General features: G+C 51.8%; 9 protein-coding genes across 9 annotated transcripts; 5 read left to right on the top strand and 4 right to left on the bottom strand.

Moving 5' to 3' along the window:
* Positions 1-490: 490 nt before the first annotated feature.
* On the bottom strand, positions 491-1,477 carry ASPBRDRAFT_113279 (uncharacterized protein; the record flags this gene model as incomplete). The annotated part of the gene is made up of 1 exon (XM_067616728.1): positions 491-1,477. The coding sequence occupies one exon, from the start codon at positions 1,475-1,477 to the stop codon at positions 491-493; it is 987 nt and encodes a 328-aa protein (XP_067484290.1).
* A 1,101-nt stretch (positions 1,478-2,578) lies between these two features.
* On the top strand, positions 2,579-3,005 carry ASPBRDRAFT_223717 (uncharacterized protein). The gene has a single exon (XM_067621985.1). It carries the CDS (start codon positions 2,740-2,742, stop codon positions 2,956-2,958), a length of 219 nt encoding a protein of 72 aa, XP_067484289.1. The 5' UTR covers positions 2,579-2,739; the 3' UTR covers positions 2,959-3,005.
* A 48-nt stretch (positions 3,006-3,053) lies between these two features.
* ASPBRDRAFT_114504 (FAD-binding oxidoreductase) lies at positions 3,054-4,929 on the bottom strand (the record flags this gene model as incomplete). The annotated part of the gene is made up of 3 exons (XM_067616825.1): positions 3,054-4,016; positions 4,062-4,603; positions 4,674-4,929. The coding sequence occupies 3 exons, from the start codon at positions 4,927-4,929 to the stop codon at positions 3,054-3,056; spliced, it is 1,761 nt and encodes a 586-aa protein (XP_067484288.1).
* A 1,766-nt stretch (positions 4,930-6,695) lies between these two features.
* On the top strand, positions 6,696-8,961 carry ASPBRDRAFT_223664 (GMC family oxidoreductase). Its single transcript, XM_067621984.1, has 2 exons — positions 6,696-7,726; positions 7,786-8,961. The coding sequence occupies exons 1-2, from the start codon at positions 7,147-7,149 to the stop codon at positions 8,745-8,747; spliced, it is 1,542 nt and encodes a 513-aa protein (XP_067484287.1). The 5' UTR covers positions 6,696-7,146; the 3' UTR covers positions 8,748-8,961.
* Positions 8,962-9,175: 214 nt separating this feature from the next.
* ASPBRDRAFT_24749 (F-box protein) lies at positions 9,176-10,303 on the top strand (the record flags this gene model as incomplete). The annotated part of the gene is made up of 4 exons (XM_067622083.1): positions 9,176-9,683; positions 9,808-9,955; positions 10,009-10,168; positions 10,241-10,303. 4 exons carry the CDS (start codon positions 9,176-9,178, stop codon positions 10,301-10,303), a joined length of 879 nt encoding a protein of 292 aa, XP_067484286.1.
* A 1,944-nt stretch (positions 10,304-12,247) lies between these two features.
* Positions 12,248-13,932, top strand: ASPBRDRAFT_165600 (MmgE/PrpD family protein; the record flags this gene model as incomplete). Its single annotated transcript, XM_067619562.1, has 2 exons — positions 12,248-12,628; positions 12,724-13,932. Exons 1-2 carry the CDS (start codon positions 12,380-12,382, stop codon positions 13,930-13,932), a joined length of 1,458 nt encoding a protein of 485 aa, XP_067484285.1. The 5' UTR covers positions 12,248-12,379.
* A 413-nt stretch (positions 13,933-14,345) lies between these two features.
* On the bottom strand, positions 14,346-15,654 carry ASPBRDRAFT_36221 (glycoside hydrolase family 88/105 protein). Its single transcript, XM_067623463.1, has one exon. It carries the CDS (start codon positions 15,599-15,601, stop codon positions 14,495-14,497), a length of 1,107 nt encoding a protein of 368 aa, XP_067484284.1. The 5' UTR covers positions 15,602-15,654; the 3' UTR covers positions 14,346-14,494.
* Positions 15,655-15,957: 303 nt separating this feature from the next.
* ASPBRDRAFT_60692 (putative 2-ketogluconate transporter) lies at positions 15,958-17,943 on the top strand (the record flags this gene model as incomplete). The annotated part of the gene is made up of 5 exons (XM_067628260.1): positions 15,958-16,485; positions 16,533-16,810; positions 16,860-17,378; positions 17,434-17,645; positions 17,699-17,943. The coding sequence occupies exons 1-5, from the start codon at positions 16,123-16,125 to the stop codon at positions 17,941-17,943; spliced, it is 1,617 nt and encodes a 538-aa protein (XP_067484283.1). The 5' UTR covers positions 15,958-16,122.
* A 58-nt stretch (positions 17,944-18,001) lies between these two features.
* ASPBRDRAFT_190374 (carboxymuconolactone decarboxylase family protein) lies at positions 18,002-18,759 on the bottom strand (the record flags this gene model as incomplete). Its single annotated transcript, XM_067620223.1, has 2 exons — positions 18,002-18,662; positions 18,713-18,759. 2 exons carry the CDS (start codon positions 18,757-18,759, stop codon positions 18,002-18,004), a joined length of 708 nt encoding a protein of 235 aa, XP_067484282.1.
* Between the last annotated feature and the right edge of the window lie 645 nt (positions 18,760-19,404).

Here is a 19,404-nt window from a genome sequence, read left to right as displayed (position 1 = left end):
CGTTCAGGTCCCTTTGGAGCCACTTTACTGAGGATACTGTCTATGGCTATATACGACGATCTACTCCTGACTTTGCCATCATTAGAACGTTCTAGCCGCCCGGTCATCCCACCTACGTCCAAACAGAGCAATACGTATACAAGAGAGATCATCTATCGTCACATAATAGAATTTATGTACAGACACTACATAATATATACAAAAATAATGCCCATGACGTATGCATAAGCGTACATGGTCTCAAGAGTGACAACACTCCGACCCGGACAGCCGTGTGTGGGCGAACCCAGCCATCGCTGCAGCCACCATTGCCGAATTCCGGGTATCTTGCTGTACAATGCACCAGGAATCCTGCTTGGTGGCCCGCCTTGGAACTGGGCAAATGTCTCTGAAGACCAGAACCTAGCCCCGGTGTGAGACGTGTCGCAGCTTGAGATCATATAGTATATATATACAGCAGGGTTTTGCGGCACAGAGAAGAGGTCGAGTGTCACGGAGGCCGTTCTAATTCCGACGAGGTGACATACTGACTTCTGCGTTCGCTGAGGGCCAGACTGTCCGTGGAGATGGTTGCCCACGGGTACCGCGACTGCCGTCGACTGTAGGCCGGCGCCGCACGGGTCACGTCTCCCTGGATCTGGTTCGGATCAACAAAGGTTGGGTATGACTCCGGATCCGAGGAGCTCGACTCCGCCGGGCGGGTATTGACCAGCGAAACCAATTTCCTCAGGACGCCAAATTCCAGCTTCAGCTTCACACTGTAGACGGCAGCCTTCAAGGTAGTCTGGAGTGTGTAGAGTCCGACATACTCGAGGACCAGGAGCGCGACATCTAAGAGGATGATGACCAGATTGATGGCGATCAACTCATACATGGTCTTATGCCGTTCCACATCCTTTTCGGGCCGCAGACGTAGCAGCTTGAGAGTCTCGAAGATATAGATGATTGAGATGAGCATCTCCTGTGCGCAAAACCAAGCCAGCTGCATCCGCTCCATCACATTAAAGCCCCGAATCACGGCCGGGGTGCCGAGATAAATCGTCGAGTAGGTGAACACGGTCGTCGGAATCAAGAGCACGATCGCGTCGAAGATGATCAGATAGAGCACCCGCCGCAGCAGCGTTTGGCTCTGTACGACCAAGTGGAGTCGGGAGTAGAGGACAATGGACTGGCCTGGTACCATGAAGTAGAACCCTATCGTAGAGAAGGTGACGGCAAACCAGAGAGGCCCGATAGCGAAGAATTCGAGCAAAAAGCCGATGGCTTGGGGGATGACGCCAAACACGGCGGAGAGCAACATGGCCCAGAAATAGAGACCACTGTAGCGAGTGAAGGTGAGAAAGATGAGAATAACGAGTTCGACAGCATTATACAGAGCAATTGCACAGAAGACGGCCATCAAAATCTTGATGGTCATGCTCCCCCCCTGGTAACCTCCAACGAGGCCCTCGGGCGGATTGGAGAGAGAATCCCACATGGCGGGGGGTGGGATGGATGAGGTCCACCACAAGATGAGGCCGAGAGGGTAGATATACACCCCCCCTCCCAGGACTGGATGTCAGTAGACACAGGCAGTAGACCGATTATAGACTCCGGATACGACGGGTTTATAACAAGGTAACGCCATGTCAAATCGGTCTCACCGTCCAGCCTATCAGCCTATGCGTCCTGACCAGCAAGAAATGAGATGCAATGGAAGCACTTCTGAAACCAACCCAGGTCTTTTCTTGCATCCTTATCTTCCAAATCAAACGACTGGCCAGCCGATCGCAAGGGCTCTCTGGAGCCTACTAGGTCCAGATTAGCCTTCTTCAGTGTGAGGTGTAGTGTCCGTTTTACAGGGTAGCCATGAAGCGCGCGCAAGCGCCAAATGAGCAACACAGAGTGACAAGCAGGACGCCAGCTGGAGGAAAGAGACTCTGGTGGCGATTTAAAGTGGTTGTTCGTACCGTTCGTCGCGCAAGTTGAAGGGGGGGGGGAGAAGGAGGTCTCCAAGGGCGACAGGGGAAGGATCGGAAGGTTTGGAGCGGCGCCACCGAAGGTCTATTTTGGTCGTATCGCCGAAGGAGCAGGTAGAGTGAACAGTAAAAGAGAGAGATGAATGCTAGGAGAGGAAAAAGTACCGAGATAAAAGAAAGGAAAGCCGTTAACACCCGGAGGTGGGAGGGTTGGTTTGTCAGGTCCGAGGGATTGAGAGAGAAGAGGGTGGAAGAGGGAAAGGAGCGGGGAGGCGAAAAGAAGAGCGACGGAGCGAGCGGAGAGAAGAAAAGAGAAGCGAAGGAAGAAGAGGAGAAAGAGGAGAAGGGACTAGATTATTGGATCTTGGAGTTTGGGGGTGGGTGGTTTGACCGTTTGAGAAGAGTTCTGGGACTTGGACAGAGTCCGGGGTTGAACCCGCCCGGGTTTTACATTGCAGGCTTGGGCCTCTTGTCCGGCAGACACTAAATCCGCGGGGAGGGAGTTGTTAGGGGGTCTACCAGGCTTAACGGACGAACAGGCTAATAGCATTCAGCGTACCGAATACCCGCTGCACTGGTTCCCTGGCTGGGGAGTTGACTCTTCGGGTCCCCCAATAGCCGAAATCCAGCCAAGACTGTGGCTGGTGGTTCGGTATTTGGTATTTGGGGGGGGTCACATGGTTCGTCCCCTTCTCCTCGTCTAATTTCCCTGGACTGTGTCAGTGTCTCTCGTTTCTCTACTTGTTCTTCGCCATCCGTCCGAATCATACTCGAATTGGTTATGGCTTCTCCGAGGTACAACCTTTCGTGGCTGTTGGTTTTACCCCAGATTCATGCTCCCAGTAATCCGAACCAAAGAGCATCCCCCCCTTTTGGAACTCGGAAACTTTATCGGATCTGGCATCGTCTCGTATACAACCAACCTTCCATCTTCACGAATGGAGCAAGGATCTGCATAATTCGTCCTCAGTTACAAGAAGTTGTTCAAGCCATGTGCTGAAGTTCCGCATTCCATCCATCCCAGTGTTGTGGATCCGAAGCCACTGGTACTACTAAATTTGTACTTGGCTTGAGGTGAGGACGACAGCTAATGGCCTAGATCCATGCCGTTGTCTCCGTCCTGCACATACTCTCAACATCCCAGTCCTCGCTGCCAACCCCATTCCGTACCGTCAATAGTTTGTTGGGATCCCATCGGCCCTTGATCTGATGCAATCGGTCATAATGGCGACCCCAGAACGCATTCTGGAAGTCACTCTGATCGGGGTCGGCCTCGTTGAAGTAGACAGACCCTTCCTCGGGATCGATGGAGGCAAGAATGGGGGTATTGATCTGGGACAGTGTTTGATGTGCGGCTGATTGTGCTTCGGGTGTGGGCGGGAATGATTGCATCAGGACTACAAGGAGGGAAGATGACCGCCACCTTGGATTGACAGACGTGTCCCCATCCTTGTCGTTCAGGTTAATTTGCCCACCCAGCACATTGACCGTGATTAGCGCCCCAGGATCCAACACCAGCTTCGAAAAGGACGCTGTCAGTCTCGAAGCGCTGGCGACACTATCCATGAATGACTCGGATATCACTACGCTACTTTGCAAATATCCAATCCCGCCAATGTCTGCCTGTTTCGGAATGGTGAGGACGGCGCTGATATTAGAGTACTCGGCCAGCTCATATTGATACTCAATTTCGAACCAATCAAGACACCTTAGAAAGGGGGAAACCTGCTCTTCAACCCATGCCGATTCGGTATCCTCCCAGACGAACATTGTCCAATTCACGTACCAATGGTAATTCGGCAGACGACCTATGATATACTGTCCGGCATTTCCATTGACCGACATGGATTGCGTGAGTCTGACAACCTGCATTACTGTTTCCCAGAATATATTGTCGGTCTGTGGATACGTGAAGTGAATGGTCGGGATAACTGATGGTATATCCCGGAATGTTCGCATCGTGGCCTTGGTGACAATGCCAAAAGTGCCTCCTCCGCCCCCGCGGAGGGCCCAAAACAGATCTTCATGTTGGTATCCATTCACAGTCACTATTTCACCCTGTCTCGGTTAGTACTGCCAGAAGATATGGAGATCCCTACGTACCTGTGCAGTCACAACTTCAAGTTCTAGGACATGGTCTGCCGCTAGTCCATACTTTGGACTAAGGACTGTTGACACTCCACCGCCCTGAAGATATCCTCCAGCAACTCCGACGGTGGAGCATTCTCCTGCTACCACTACAAGTCCTTGAGCAGCAGCGGCGGCATAAAGCTCTCCGACCATGACGCCTGCCGATATTGTCACAGCAGGAACCCCTGTGGAATCGGGGTTATCCGTTCTAATATCCCCTGGGGAAGGGACGAAGTCATCGTGGAAGGTGATATTCTTCAGGCGATTCGTCAGGATCTGGAGAGAATAGGGAGCGCCGGAGCGACCAGTCGAGTCATGGCCCGTATTCTTGATGACCAACCGAATGTTTTTCTGCTTGGCAAATCTGACTACTTCACGGATCTCATCAACTGAGTGGACCACAGCCGAGTACCACGGTATGCGTCCTTGCCCACATGCCAACTTTGGGTTCGCCTCAACGGTACAACTCTCGTTCTCCTCGGGCCAGTTTTCCCAGTTAAAGCTCTGCAGAGCTCCTGTGGTGTGTTCACGTGTCTGTCAGCGACCACTGACAGATATAGGTCTTGCTCATCACTGGTATCCTACCTGGCTGCCCTGCGCGCCAATTAGAATCATACTGCATGTGAACAACCTGATCGCAGGAGTCTTGGTTGAAGAAGGGCTCATGGCATACATGGCCGATGGGATAGACTCGAACTAAATGGCCACTGATGGATTCATTTAGGTGTTGCCAATCGTCCGTGGAGGGCCAGCATGCGTCACTAGGTTGACACCGACATTCCAGACCAGCTCTCACGAGAGGCGATACCTGGAAAAGGAGCAATGCTAGATCCACCAACATTATTGATACGTAGTGTGTTGCAGCTGACTCGCTGGCAGTGGCAGGGGTGGAAAGCTGTTTATCCGGTGCATCGATCGTATTGGGAAGCGACCATTCTGAGTCGGAAGGTTCTTCCTGTGTTGCTGAATGACCATGGCAAGGTTCTCCTCATATTGGCTGGACCACCATGACCCCATTACTAAGACAGCTTTGACGCCCTTAAGGTTACCCTCGCCCCTTTGTGCGGAAGATATCCTATGCTGTGATACCTTGCTATGGGCGGCAAATACGTGCTGTCGTTGTTGTACGACTTGTGGACAGGACGCACCCAAGGTGGGCACCAAATCGCCCCTATTCGTACTTTTCTCTTCGTTTATAATGACAGTCGACCACTCACTTTAGGAGAGAGTACTAGTACGATCATACTAAGTAAGCGAGGCCTATATTTGACGCCTGATAGAAGTTGCCCCTCAAGGGTGCCTTGCCTTGCAATTGCTTGTCTATATATAGATCTAGGGGGGCGGGAGGATACGCAGACGTGTGCCAGTCGATCATTTTCATGCTAGATAACCACTAGAACTCGTAGTTAATGGTATTCGCGATCTGTCATTGGTGACTGAGACGATACGAAAGCTGGTTCTGACCAGTGTACTCCAGAGTGTGGTTCGTGTGGCCTCAGGCACACTGGAACCCAGTCTTTCAACTCATCAGTCCCCAACACCTGATTCGCAACTTCACTCGTCCACAGTCCAACTCTGCAACAACTCGCCATTACTGATTTTCGCCGAATTCCGAGAGTACTACGGAGTATCGCTAAGGTTACTGTGCTTGAGCTACTGTACGCTTCTGTGATGACCGACAAGTGTCTCTCCACTTGGTTCGCGTCCCGATCGGCGCTGTCGCGCAACCTACGGAGACTGGTGAAGTGGCTGCGCTAGTCTGCTGGACGAACTCTTCGCTGTCCCCTCGTCTCCACGCCATACGTCTACGTATTCCATCCCGAACGGAACTTTCACCTCGATCTTCAGTATGAAGAAGTTCCTCTCTGGCCCTTGTGGCTGTGGTGAAGGTTTCAACGCTGCTCGGGCGCTAAGCCATCGGCCTTGGGATACTAGAGGTTCGAGGCTTGGGAAGGGAATAACGCGGGAGTTTCATTCTAGTGGGAAAGGGGGGAGAAAAAGAAAAGCGATGCCGGTGGTGGTAAGCTTCAGAAGTAAGCTGCATTGCAGTATGCAAGGTTTTGCCGACGTCGCGTTTCTGCAGCTCTTCACAACTCCAGGCCGAGCATTATCTGATCTCAAACCCCCGGTCGCATCACCGACAAGACTCGTTTAGCCGGGTAACAGAGGCCTGCACTGGAAGGTTATCTCTTCTCCCCTCTTCGCTCGTGTCCACTTTCACCAATGGCTAAGAGCCGGACGACAGTGGTGGGCAAAAGAGCTTTCAGCAGGGCGGCTAGGCAGATGATCCCTGTCAAGCTTATGCATGCTGCAAATTCCTTGGTTCACGAGACAATGCGATAGTGGCCACAAGAAAGTGCTCCCGAGCGGCGAAGAGAGAAGGTCTCGGAAGGAAGAGCAGTCGGTGTCACACCGCGAAACTCAAAAGATTATCGCTCTGGAGTCTGGACGGCGTTGAGTGGACCTAGAGTGTTTGCCTAACAACTTCCAACTCACTTAGTCTTGACTTTGTGGGCCTGGAATAGCCCATGATGCGTCCGACTGTCCGTAGTCCGTACGGCTGACACAGCCCAAGACGCGGCAGCCTACAACCGTCTCTTCTCCCGTCTTTTAGGTTGACCGGAAAGGATATGGCGCGAACGTTGCGGGGTTGTCATTCGTATCTCAATGTCGATCCCAGAACTAGACTCAATGAGAGGCCCACTCGCCAAGCTCCTGTCACCAGCCTTTAATTGGGACATCTGTTCCTTTGACTTGTGATCCCTCGTTCTTGTGAAACACTGTTCATATCGCTGTGTTACCGCTGCCAACACTCGTGACTCTACAATGGCCTCGACTGATCAGACGTGGGAATTCATCGTTGTGGGTGGTCAGTATAGAGTCTCGGTCGTTGATCAGGACTTTCTCGCCTAACGATACTATAGGTGGCCCGGCGGGTTGTGCCCTTGCCTCAAGACTTGCTCGGTCCGCGCGACGCCCTCAAGTCCTCCTGCTTGAAGCTGGCCCTCGTAAGGATGATCCATCACTGCGTGTGGATGGCCAACGATGGCAGACCTTCATGAATGGGGACCTTAACTGGGGCTACAAGACCACCCCACAAGAACACTGTAACGGCCGGCAGATCGACTACTCTCGGGGCAAGGTGCTGGGTGGTAGCAGCGCTATCAACTTCGGAGTCTACACCGTGGGTGCGCGAGACGACTATAACCAATGGGCTGGGCTTGTTGGTGATGACTTGTTCTGCTGGGAGCGCATGCAGGCTCGATTCAGACAATTGGAGACATTCAACGGTGCCATTGTGGACCCAAAAAACAGCAAATATGCAGCCCCGAGGACTTCAGACCATGGCTCCCAGGGGGGCCTGAAGGTCGGCTATGCTGCTGAGTGGGAGCAGGATCTTCCTCTGATGATGGATGTCTTCGAGCAGGCTGGCCTGGCTCGGAACCCTGACCACAACTCGGGAGACCCGATTGGTATGGCTTTGGTCATTAATTCATCCCACCAGGGCCGAAGAGTGACTGCAACTGATCTTCTGGATGGGGCGCCGTCCAATCTGACGATCATAACGGAGTCGCCAGCGCTCAAGCTCGTACTCCAAGGCACTAAGACCGTCGGGGTGGAAACAAAGGAGACAAAATGTATGCAGACGCCGAATTAACCCTGATTTTTGAATGTCTTAACTAATCACGTTTTGCAGATTTCGCCTCTAAGGAAGTGATTCTAACAACTGGATCACTGGATACGCCCAAGATTCTGATGCATTCGGGACTCGGACCAGCGGACCAACTACAACAATTCGGAATCACCGTCGTCAAGGACATGCCTGCGGTGGGCCAGGGTCTGCGAGACCACTTCTTTGCACCGCTGTGCTTTCAACGCAACCCGACAACGAATGATCGCGATGCCTTCTTCGGCAATCCGGTTGCCATGGAGTCGGCTCTAGAGCAATGGAGCAAAGATGGCACTGGGCCATGGGCGCGCCACTCGTGCCAGATTGGTGCCGGCTGGCTCAAGTCGGATCGCTTGGTTGCATCGGAGGAATTCAAAGCGCTGCCTCCGTCAGTACAGGAATTCCTACAACGCGACACAGTGCCCCATTACGAGTTCATGACACACTTCCCGCTGCATCTCATCTCCCCCGAGCCTTTCAAAGATTACAGCTATGTTTGCATGCTCGTGTTTCTGATGAACGAGCAATCCAGCGGCGAAGTGCGTCTGCAGTCCGCCAACCCTGAAGATCCGCTACTGTTTGATCCGAAATTCCTGTCCCATCCGTTTGACAGGCGCGCATGTATCGAGATCTACCGCCATGCGCTGGAGGTGACGAAGCATGAATCTTTCCAAAAGGACACAGTGTCCGCCTTGATTGCTCCCCCGTCCGAATCTGACGAGGATATCCTCGAATTCTGGAAGAACACCCTCGGGTCCAGTTGGCACATGACGGGAACGACCAAGATGGGCAGGTCGGGGGATGCTGATGCCGTCGTGGACAGCCGGTTCCGGGTCTTCGGTGTTGAGAATCTGCGGATCGCCGACATGGGTGTGGTGCCTGTGTTGACGAACAACCACACGCAGGCGACTGCTTATGTGACCGGTTTGACATGCGGAGATGCGCTGGCCGAGGAATATGGGCTTGATAGTTCGGATGCTCGATTGTAGGTTGGTTACAATCAGATGATACAAAGCAAGACCTCAGAAATATGACTCGTCAATCACTGCTCTACATTTGACATTCTATGGTGTTCTATACCATGAAGCCCGGTATATGAATGATGATTTTTTGAGGGTCTGTATGAGTCGGATCATTTCATCATCTTTCCGTCTTCTTGAAGTCAGTCCTGTACCTCATCAACACAATGAGTCATTTACACCTCGTAATCCGGCAGGTACTTTTCCAACTTGATCTGTTAAAGCCCAATATATCCTTCTGCCTTCCAAACCCCCATCGATCATAGCAACAACCAGAACGACGAAGAAAGTCTTCACAGCTAGCTTCCCAACTTGCATATTAGTTGCTCTTCGAATAATATTGCTCTACATGCAATCTATACGAAACCCACCCACAATATTCCACCCTCGAGCCAGAAATGGAATCACCGCACCAAGTATTCCTCATCCCAGAGGTACTGGAATCAGTCCTCCTGCACCTAGACCTATCCACCATCCTCCTCTCCCAACGCGTCTGTCACTTCTGGAACTCACTCATCCAGACATCCCCCTCCCTCCAAACAGCCCTATTCTTCCGCCCTGAAATAGAGCCACCAACCCAGAAAGAGAAACCAGAGCGCACCATCAACCCACTCCTGAACAAGCTCCTAAACCACTTCGTCAGTAACCACGAACCAGGTCATGACACCGCCGTTAGCTCCTACATCTTCCTATTCGGGACGCCCAATAAAAGCGATCCCTCCTTACTAGAATTAAAACAGAGACACGCCTACCTCCGCCCCGAAGCCAGCTGGCGCGGGATGCTCCTGCACCAGCCCCCGGCCTTGAGCCTGGCGGTCTCAGACGATCTGATACCCCTAACAGTCGAAGAAATAGAGCGCAAGGCCGTCGCATTTCTCCGACTGAAGTGTAGAGAGGCTCGTCGAGGTTTGTTACTTGCTCCCCGTGGGAAACCTTCTGATCTTCTATCCCATGCAACATCGTCCTCCGTGGCGTCGCGCGCCGGTCACTTTTCTCCGAAGAATCTTGAATACTTGTGACACGTATATAGTTCCCAAGTCGATCTTGCTGACGCGGTTGTTGTCTACGGCAGGAGATGGCCTCGTGGAATGTGGCTCGGCTGCTGGTCTTAGATGGTTGAATGGGTTTATTAGGAGGCTGAAGGGGTGGGGGGTTATAAAGAAGGATTGGGAATCAAGGTATCTTCCTATTTGAGAAGATGAGTGGGTAGTGTGTATTGGGGTAGAAGCAGGGGATGGGGTATGGAGTATTATCATGGTGAGTTAGTGCGGGATATGCAGATGTTGGCTGCTGCACTATATTTTGGCAAGTGTGCGTATAACAATACCTGTGGCGGATATGATGAAGAATTTGGGTACTCTGATGAAGAGTGCAGCTTACTCTCGACTGAAGTTAGTAGTTAGAAGTATGGCTGTCCAATTATAATCTTGCTGATCCATGTGCTCTGTTACCGGACAACGTAGGCATACTCACATTGTAGTGTATACCGATCGGATTCCCAACAATCAAAGGCAGCCATGCAATAGGTGTACCAGACGTCCGACAAATAACAACTTTATCTAAGCATAGAAGAGTAACGAGGATAATACCTATATACATGAAAGTCAAACACGAGGTGTCCATGAAGCATGCACCTCTACATAGTACATATAGCAATAGGCTGCAAAGCATGCAAACACTCTCGCTCTGACCGCCCACCTGACCGCTCAGGCGGCAGAACCTAGTCGACCTCGACCAAAAAACCTCGGATTTAAGCGGATTTAAGACCTTCCAGTCCCCAAAAACTCACTCTGGATTCTGTAATGTTTTTGACCGCCTTTCAGTATTCTGCCGTCTGGTGTGCCTGTCTGTGGAACACAACACAACATACTCGATACTTGGCATGAAACTGTATGCAATGTCTGGACATTATCATGGCATTTGACAGCGGACCTATCATATTTCTGTATGCAGACTCAATACTTAGGCCTTTTGTCAAGTTGCCAGCTTTTATTCGATGGGGTAAGCCTTGCATTAGCGGCCCCGACTAACACCCCGCGAGCGGCAGCTTCAATTAGGCTGGCTGTTTATATTGCTTTTGAGGATGGAATGGAGTTCAGTAGGTCCTGCGATCGTCAAATACGATGGTCCATCCTATCTTCTTGACTCAATGCTGGTTTAAAAGCACTACAAATCTGCGGCTGAGATCCGTATTCTGTTTATCTTGATGAGCAGGGCCTCTTGGCTGGCTTGTCAGCTACTCAAGTCTGATGATCCAGGAGTGGCTTCACCGTTGAATGCCGAAGCGCTTATCAGCTAGGAGAGATAGCTGATAAGCGCTCGCAGTTACGGTCTAGTCACATAGGCTCACCGGCGCTTTTCGGGGAGACGAATGGTTCCCTCGTGGCCAGATATTGCACGGAAAGATGTTTCACGGGGGCCATTTGCCCAGAGTCCAGTCTATCGGTGGCGTAACAGCTACATTAAACCTGCTTGCAGACGTCTTATGGCTTCCTCATCACTGCTTACTGTACTACATTATTATTCAGAAAAGGATACTGAAGTTATATCAAAGTAGAATTATCAGAATATCCAGGATTGGCCACTCTGCTGTAAGCTCATAATAGCAAAGACTACGATTATCTCAAGTGTCTAAATACAGTCAATGACTAGTTTCACTCTCTATCTATTTTATGTAGTATATAGTATTAAATTGCTTCAAAATCGATTATCGTCTTCTAATAGACGGAGCAGTCACCTACCAGTGACTGGTTATCCTGGTAGTTGGTTCGTTGTCTGATCATGTTATGTAGGAAGAAGGGATCGGAATAGTTCATCCTTGGTAACCGATCGAATGACCGGTGTACACGAATGTGAAGACACCGACTCGAGGAGATAGGTGAGGTGAGGTGACAGCTCTTGCAGATTCCTTCACTAAATTACTCCGTCCCAGCCAGCCACCGAGGAATCCAAGCTGACAATCTCACTCTCCTCCATAGAGATTTACGCCGAGCAGATATGGCTAACCTACACCGTACTGCAGACCACGTTTTACTTTTTCTCGTATGTCAAGTACTAAGATTCGCTAGTTTGCGTCAAGTCGGGACGCACTAATCAAGGATCGGCATGACAGGTCATTCCATAAAGCTTGAAAGCTTCGGTCGGGCATAATAGTTACTCTACGGAGTATCTGCTAGTTACTTAACATTATATCCCAAGTAGCATCTTCCTTGTTTTGTGACGCTAAATTAGCTAATCTTGAATGAATTAGTTCCTGACAAGCCGATTCAATCGATCCGGATATCCAAACTCCGCTCCGAGATGGACCGCATTTTTAGGCGGCCAGCCCTATACAACTAGACCATTCATATTCCGTAGTATACTAGTCCATTTAGTACCATAGGGAGTACAATCTGCGAAGTGGAATGTCGATCGGGATCACCGAGTCTCTCAACTATTGCTTTGTTTTTCTGGATGTCTCCTATAAATGACTCCCCTTCTGCCTGGCGACGCATCACTGCCATCTCTCTCTCTCTCTCTCTCTCTCTCTCATCCTCTTCTCTTCTCCTCTCCTCCAATAACCTACCACAGAATATAATTGATCATCTATCCAAATCATCAACATGGCCACTCCTGCAGCTCCTCCTGTCACTTCTACCGACACCTCCGTAACCCGCACCTTTTCCACCTGGCTGGAAGAACTCACCCCGGAGTCCATCCCGATTGAGATTCGTACGCGAGCCAAATACCTCATCCTCGATGGTTTAGCCTGCGCCTTATTGGGGACACGACTTCCTTGGTCCGTGAAAGCACACGACGCTATCACTGCCATCGAAGGACGCGGTAAATGTACCGTGATTGGATGGAATGAGGTAATCCCATGATCCCTTCAACCATTTCCCAACACCAAAATATCCATGGACATCAATAAACATAACTTACTGACAATAATTGTTAATAACAATAGTCCCTAACACCCAGCGCTGCCGCCCTCCTGAACAGCACCTTCCTCCAAGGCTTCGACCTAGACGACGTCCACATCGAAGCCCCCATCCACGCCAGTTCCGTCATCATCCCTGCTGTCCTCGCCGCCGCAGAACAAGAGGACAGCTCCACGAACCCCATCAGCGGAAATGCCTTCCTGACTGCCATGGTCGCCGGCTACGAAACCGGTCCGCGCGTCGGGTACGCCCTCGGTGGATCCCACATGCTCACGATCGGCTGGCATTCCGGCGCGATCTTCGGCCCTGCTGCCTCTGCAGCTGCGGTCTCTAAGCTCCTCAATCTGCCCGCTGCGCAAATCGAAGATGCCTTGGGCATGGCATGTACACAGGCGTGTGGGCTCATGTCTGCGCAGTTTGAGAGTATGGTGAAGCGCATGCAGCATGGATTCGCCTCGCGGAGTGGTCTGCTGGCGACGTATCTAGCGAAGCAGGGGGTGACTGGGATCAAAGATGTTTTTGATTCCTCATCGGGGAGCAGTTTCTTGAAGATGTACTCGCTGGGGGCGGAATCGGAGAAGAAATTCTTCCCGGAAGAGATATGTAAGGGGCTTGGGGAGACGTGGCATACGAGGAAAGTCCGGCAGAAGCCGTATGCTTTGATGGCAGGGACGCATTGTACGGTCGATTGTCTTAGGGTTTTACAGGCTAAGTATCCGGAGAAGATGAGGGACTGGAAGAAAATGGTCAAGATCGAGGCGGAGATGGCTAGAGCGGCGATGAAGAAGGGTGGTTGGCATCCGGAGAAGCCGGCTACGGTGACAGCTGCGCAGATGTGTGTGCCATATGCAGTGGCATTGCAGGTAGTGGATGGAGAGGTGGTGCCGGCGCAGTTTGCACCTGGAAAGCTGAATCGCGAGGAGTTGTGGCAGGTGATGGAGATGGTAGAGTGTCGCGAGGTGAAGGAATTTGATCATTCATGGGCCCAGCGGGTGAAGATTACCTTTGAAGATGGGGAGGTGTTGGAGACGATGCTCAAGGCACCGAGGGGTGTGAACCCTGAGTTGTCGAATGAAGAGGTGGTTGAGAAGTGGCGGGCTGTCACACGAGGCGTGATCTCAGAGGAGAGGCAGAGGAAGATTGAAGAGACAGTCTTGAACTTGGAGACAGTGGACGACGTGGCGGGTGTCTTGGGCGAGTTGCTGAGAGGAGAGACGACGAATGTGCTTCAGTAGACTCTTGGTCCCTACTGGTGTATCAATATTAGAGAATGAAATGATTAGGCGCCAGCAGTGGCCCTTAACTGCAATAACTATTATCAGGTTGCATCAACTTAGTACTGAACAAGGTCAGTATATACAGCCGAGCTTATAACTACTTCAGGTGCTCAGGAAATACTAGGATATGTTCAAATTTACTCAGCAGCAAAGAATAAGCACTACAAAAAAAAAAAAAAAAAAAGTGTAGGCTATTGACCTCATAGAAAACCAAGTATGTATGTCGATGATGATTCAATATCACATAGACCAGCCTGTCCAGAAAATGGAAAGACAGCGGGATTATCCTCGGGGCAATACATTCCAGGTGCTATTGCAAGAAGCTACCACTAATCTCGCGGTGGGCTTGTCATTACACGCCATGGGATCACCCGAGGAGCACAAGCGATTGTGCGAGCATAATAATGTACAAGGATGGGATGACAAGCAAGAAGTTCTATGAGGGTTGGATACAGCTTGAATGGAACAGGAAAAACAGTGGCTCTTCTCTATGCTTTCTAAATTATGGTAAATGTACATCCTACAGGCACCCCCGGAGATACTCGCCCAGCGCCATGATCGCCATGGCCTGCCCATATGGCATCGACGTCAAGGGAATCGTCTTATAAAAGTCCACCGTATCCCCCATGGGAGTGCCAAAGCTCGTCTGCTGCAGTTCACCCGTCTCACCAACAGCACCCAACACGGCCTGGATACCCTTCTCCCCAACTACCCGGTACTTCTTGGGCAGATACCTCTTCCTAACCGCCTTGAGAATGCCATATGCGAAGCCTGCCGTGGCAGAGGCCTCAACGTACGAATCCGGATGATCCAGCACGGTATGCCAGAAGCCCGATTCCTCCTGTAGCCCCATCAAAGCCTCGCATTGAGCTTCTAACGTATCCAACAAGAACACGCGAATCGGGTCCCGCTCCTGCAAATCCAACAACTCCACAAACTCCGGGATCACCATGGTCACCCAACTATTCCCGCGCGCCCACTTCGCCTTCGCAAAGTTATGTCCCCCGTCCTCGAACGTCCAGCCATGGAACCATAACCCGGTCCGCGTATCCACTAGATACTTTACATGCACCAACATCTGCCGCTTCGCCTCCTCCACATACTCTGGTCGATTCAGCAACTTGCCAATCTTCGCCAACGGCATCACCGTCATCATCAGCGTATCATCCCACAACTGCTGGTAATTCTCCGTCAGGTATGTCGCATGCTGCATGCCGCCCTGCTTGGTGCGCGGCAGCTCGTGCATGGCCCATTCAGCCCACGAGTCCAGCCAGGGCAGGTAGACAGGGTTTCGCGTCTTCTCGTAGACGTATGCCAGCGTGAGGAAGACGGCCATGGTGTTGATGTTCTTGGTGGTGCCGCCTTCGGCGAAGCGGGCGGCGAACCAGTCCTCGATGATTTGCAGGAGGTGTGCCGAGCCGGTCATCTCGTAGTACTTCCAGATGCCGTAGAGGCCGATGCCATGTGTCCATTCCCAGCCATGCCAGGACTTGGTGTCGATGATGCGGCCATCGGCGAGGGGGAGCAGGAATTGCCCGGTTTTGTCTTGGATGTTGACGAGGTTGGTGATGAGGAGGTCGATTTTGGATCGGACTGTGGGAGGAGATGTAGCAGAAGCAGAAGCCATGATGAGAGAGGAGGTGAGTGGCTGAGAGGGTAGTTGATTGTGTTGTACTATGGTGATGTTGGTGACTTGGTGTCTATAAGTGCGATCAAGCACCCCTCGTCTCGAGCTTCAACAGCAATGCGGGGAATCTCTCGGGCTAGCTGCAGCCGAGCAGCCACGTCTGAATCATGCCAAGCGTGCTCGGCAATCAGAGGGATTGGTCGTGTAAGATGCTCCAGTGAGGATAGGCTGAGAGTTGCGTTTAAGCGAAGAGGCTCGGGCCAATTGCCCCCGCGCGGGGGCGGCAGGGTCCGCCCCCGGATTGTACGCGTGGAGAATCCCAGCCCGCAGACAACCCTGGAATCAGAGTATCAGACTATCACTCAGTTCTTATGACGAATCTCATTGGAGTGAAAATACAGCCACGGAGCAGCCACTCCTGCCCTAGTCAGACTCTATCCTCCGCATGACCGATATAAGGGTCTCCGGTCACCCCCAGCTGGGGTTGACCCTCCCCAACCCTGGCAATTCTGGCAGGCAACATGTCCACGGAGAATATTTCCTCGATGCCCGCGGGCGGGCCTGACTCGAAAGGGGCTTCCACGGCGGTGGAGGACCACAAGCCGACGCAGGATGTATCCCATGTCGAGCGGGTGTTGTCACCCACCGACAAACTCAAGGACCCGATCGATGCTACCCGTGTGGATAATGAGGTGCTGGAGTATGCTGCGCGCGGTCAGATCGAGGTTGATGAAGATGAAAGTCGGCGTCTTCGTCGTATGATTGATCGTCGTGTGCTGGTCATCATGATCGTGACGTACTTTCTGCAGGCGCTGGACAAGGGTACCATGTCGTTTGCTTCCATCATGGGTATCCGCGACGATGCCCATCTCAAGGGGCAGGAAGTGAGTCATACCCGGTATTAGATACGTTCAAGAACTAACGATGATAGTACTCCTGGCTCACCACCTGCATTTACATCGCCGTCCTGATCGTCGAGTACCCTACCAACTGGATCATCCAGCGCGTCCGCATCGCCAAATACCTCGGCTTCAACATCATCTGCTGGGGCACCATTCTGGCTCTGCACTCCGCGTGTCACAACTTTGCTGGTCTAGTGACGGTGCGCACTCTGCTTGGTATCTTTGAAGCCGCCTGCCAGCCTTCCTTTGTGGTCCTTTCAGGAATGTGGTATAAGCGGGAGGAACAAGCCTCTACCGTGACCTTCTGGTAATACAATTCCTACCCTACACTTTCACACTCTATACTGACAAAACAGGTACATGATGAACGGCGGCCAACAAATCGTCGGCGGTCTCCTCGCCTACTGCTTCAGTCTGATCGGGTCCGGCCGCGCGCTCAAATCCTGGCAAGCGCTCTTCCTCACGTACGGGTGCATCTCCGTGCTCTGGGGGTTGTTCGTGGTCTGGTGGATGCCCGATTCGCCCATGCGCGCCAAATGCTTCACTGAAGAGGACAAGCACAAGATGGTCGAGCGCGTGCGCGCCAACCAGACCGGACTGCAGAATAAGAAGTTCCGCGCGTACCAGATGTGGGAAGCGTTCCGGGATCCGCAGATGTACTGCTACTGCGCGATTCAGGTGTTTACCACGCTGCCCACGAGTGGATTGGGGGCGTTTGCCAATATCATCATCAGCGGGTTCAACTTTACCGAGTTGCAGACGCAGTTGTTGGCGATGGTGCTGGGCTTTTATATCATTATTGTATTGTTGGCGAGTGCGTGGCTGGTCAAAAGGTTTAACCAGAATTTGCTGGTGATGTTGGGATTTATCATTCCGTAAGCCACCACCTCATATCAAATTTATGATTTGTGTGATACTAACAGATGATAGATCCTTCGTGGGAACTATCGTCCTCATGACGGTGCAGAACCACTCTCTCAGCACCAAAGTTGGTCTGCTCATCAGCTACTACATCACGCTGTCGTTCTGGTCTGCTCAAAATCTGGGCTTGTCCATGGTGACGAGGAACATTGCCGGTGCGACGAAGAAGTCCACGGTGGTGGCTGCGACGTTTGTATCTTGGGCAGTCGGGAATGCCATCGGTAGACCTCCTCTACATGACGATATGTTTAGAGTATATACTAATCAATGATAGGCCCCCAAGTCTTCCTCGACCGCGACGCCCCGCGCTACTTCATCGCCTTTGGCGTGCACCTGGGCTGCTACTCAGCCATGACCCTGGCGGTGATCTTCCTGCGCTTCTACCTGATCCGCGAGAACAAGAAGAAGGACAAAGCGATGGCGGAGATGGGCATTGCCCTGGAAGGAGATGACCATCTAGCGAGGGCCTTTGAGGATCGAACCGACCGAGAGAATATCCACTTTAGATATATTTACTAGTCCACCCCCTAGCTAGCTATCAATCCACCCCTATATACAGATCCCAGTAGTGGACAGATCACTTCTCCAAATCCTTCACCAAATCCTCTACACTCCTCATCTCCTTGTTATTATTCTCCCCCACATCCAACGCAACCAACACCCGACTCACACAATTATACCCGGCCACCCCAGTCGTCAACTCAACAATCTCCCGATCCGACAACCCCACCCCCTTCAACCTCTCAAACGTACTATCCTGGACTTTGACCGTCCGCGTCATCTCATCCACATACCGTACCACCGCTTTTTGCACCTCCGTCAACGCACTCTTCTGTAGCTCCTCCTCTACCTTTCCATCATATTCATGATCGCCTACGGCGAGAGACGGCAACGTCCGCACAACACTCAACTCCACCCCCTTCACACCCCCCTTCAACGCCAACGGCGCATGCGCATTCCACTCGTAAATGGCATTCGTGAGCACCGCGACCCGACATACCGCCAGCTCGAGTAATCCGCTGTCAATGACGGTCTGGGTGCGGATGGCTCCCAAGAAGCTGTTCCAGCCGTCGGCGACGGGCGGGGAGTGTAGCAGGGAGAGGTCGAGGGGGATGAGGGGGCGGGGATGGCGGCGGGCGGCGATGCGGGTGTAGATTTCGGTGGTGGGGGTGTCGGTGGGGTCTGGGGGGGTGGAGGGGGCGTAGGGGAGGCGCATTTTGCGGGTGGTAGAATTATTTCTGTTGCAGTTAGATGGATTATGGTAGTTTAAGGAGAGGGGGTGACTTACAGTTTGAAAAGAGAGGGTTTAAGTCGGGGTTTGGGGATGATAAACATTATGTGGATGAATGGTGGGGAAGTAACTAGTATTAGTATGATTCGTCTTCTTGACCGTTTATCCGCCCGACCCGAGGTTGCTTGCCGAGTGGTGCGGGAGCGGGAGGTCGGCTGTGTAGATGCCGATACCATCTTTGTGTTGGTTACCAGTTGCTAACTGCTAACTGGTGGGTATTGCTATCTGCTAGTTGCTACTGCTACTGCACTGCTACGCCACTGCTGAGTCTGGGGTGCGGGGATATGCATCGGCGCATTCTTGAGTCTGCAGGGGTAGACAAGTCATACTCGATTCGGAAAATAGTGTTATCTGGAGAATGGTGGATACAGTGCTTCATGGAGTAGTACGGAGTAGTTAGTGTCATTCTACACACGATCTCATTGACACATCAGTTGCTATCTTTATATATACTACGAGTATACTGAATGATCAATTTACCCCAATTGCTCTTCATATATCAGTTTCACACCTTCACATACCATCTCTGCAAGGGACCCCCTCGCTGATCCCTCACTTCTGTCTCTGACTCCCCAACCCCATATCACATAGTGGCTTAGTATTTCTCAAATCCTCCAACAACACCCTTCCATAACTGCTAAGTCATCGGCTGATCCACGTCTATTGAACCTTGTTTCGCACCATGACAG

Source organism: Aspergillus brasiliensis (assembly GCF_001889945.1).
Source record: "Aspergillus brasiliensis CBS 101740 unplaced genomic scaffold ASPBRscaffold_1, whole genome shotgun sequence".
Classification (NCBI taxonomy): domain Eukaryota; kingdom Fungi; phylum Ascomycota; class Eurotiomycetes; order Eurotiales; family Aspergillaceae; genus Aspergillus; species Aspergillus brasiliensis.
This window is presented reverse-complemented; position numbering and strand designations above follow the sequence as displayed.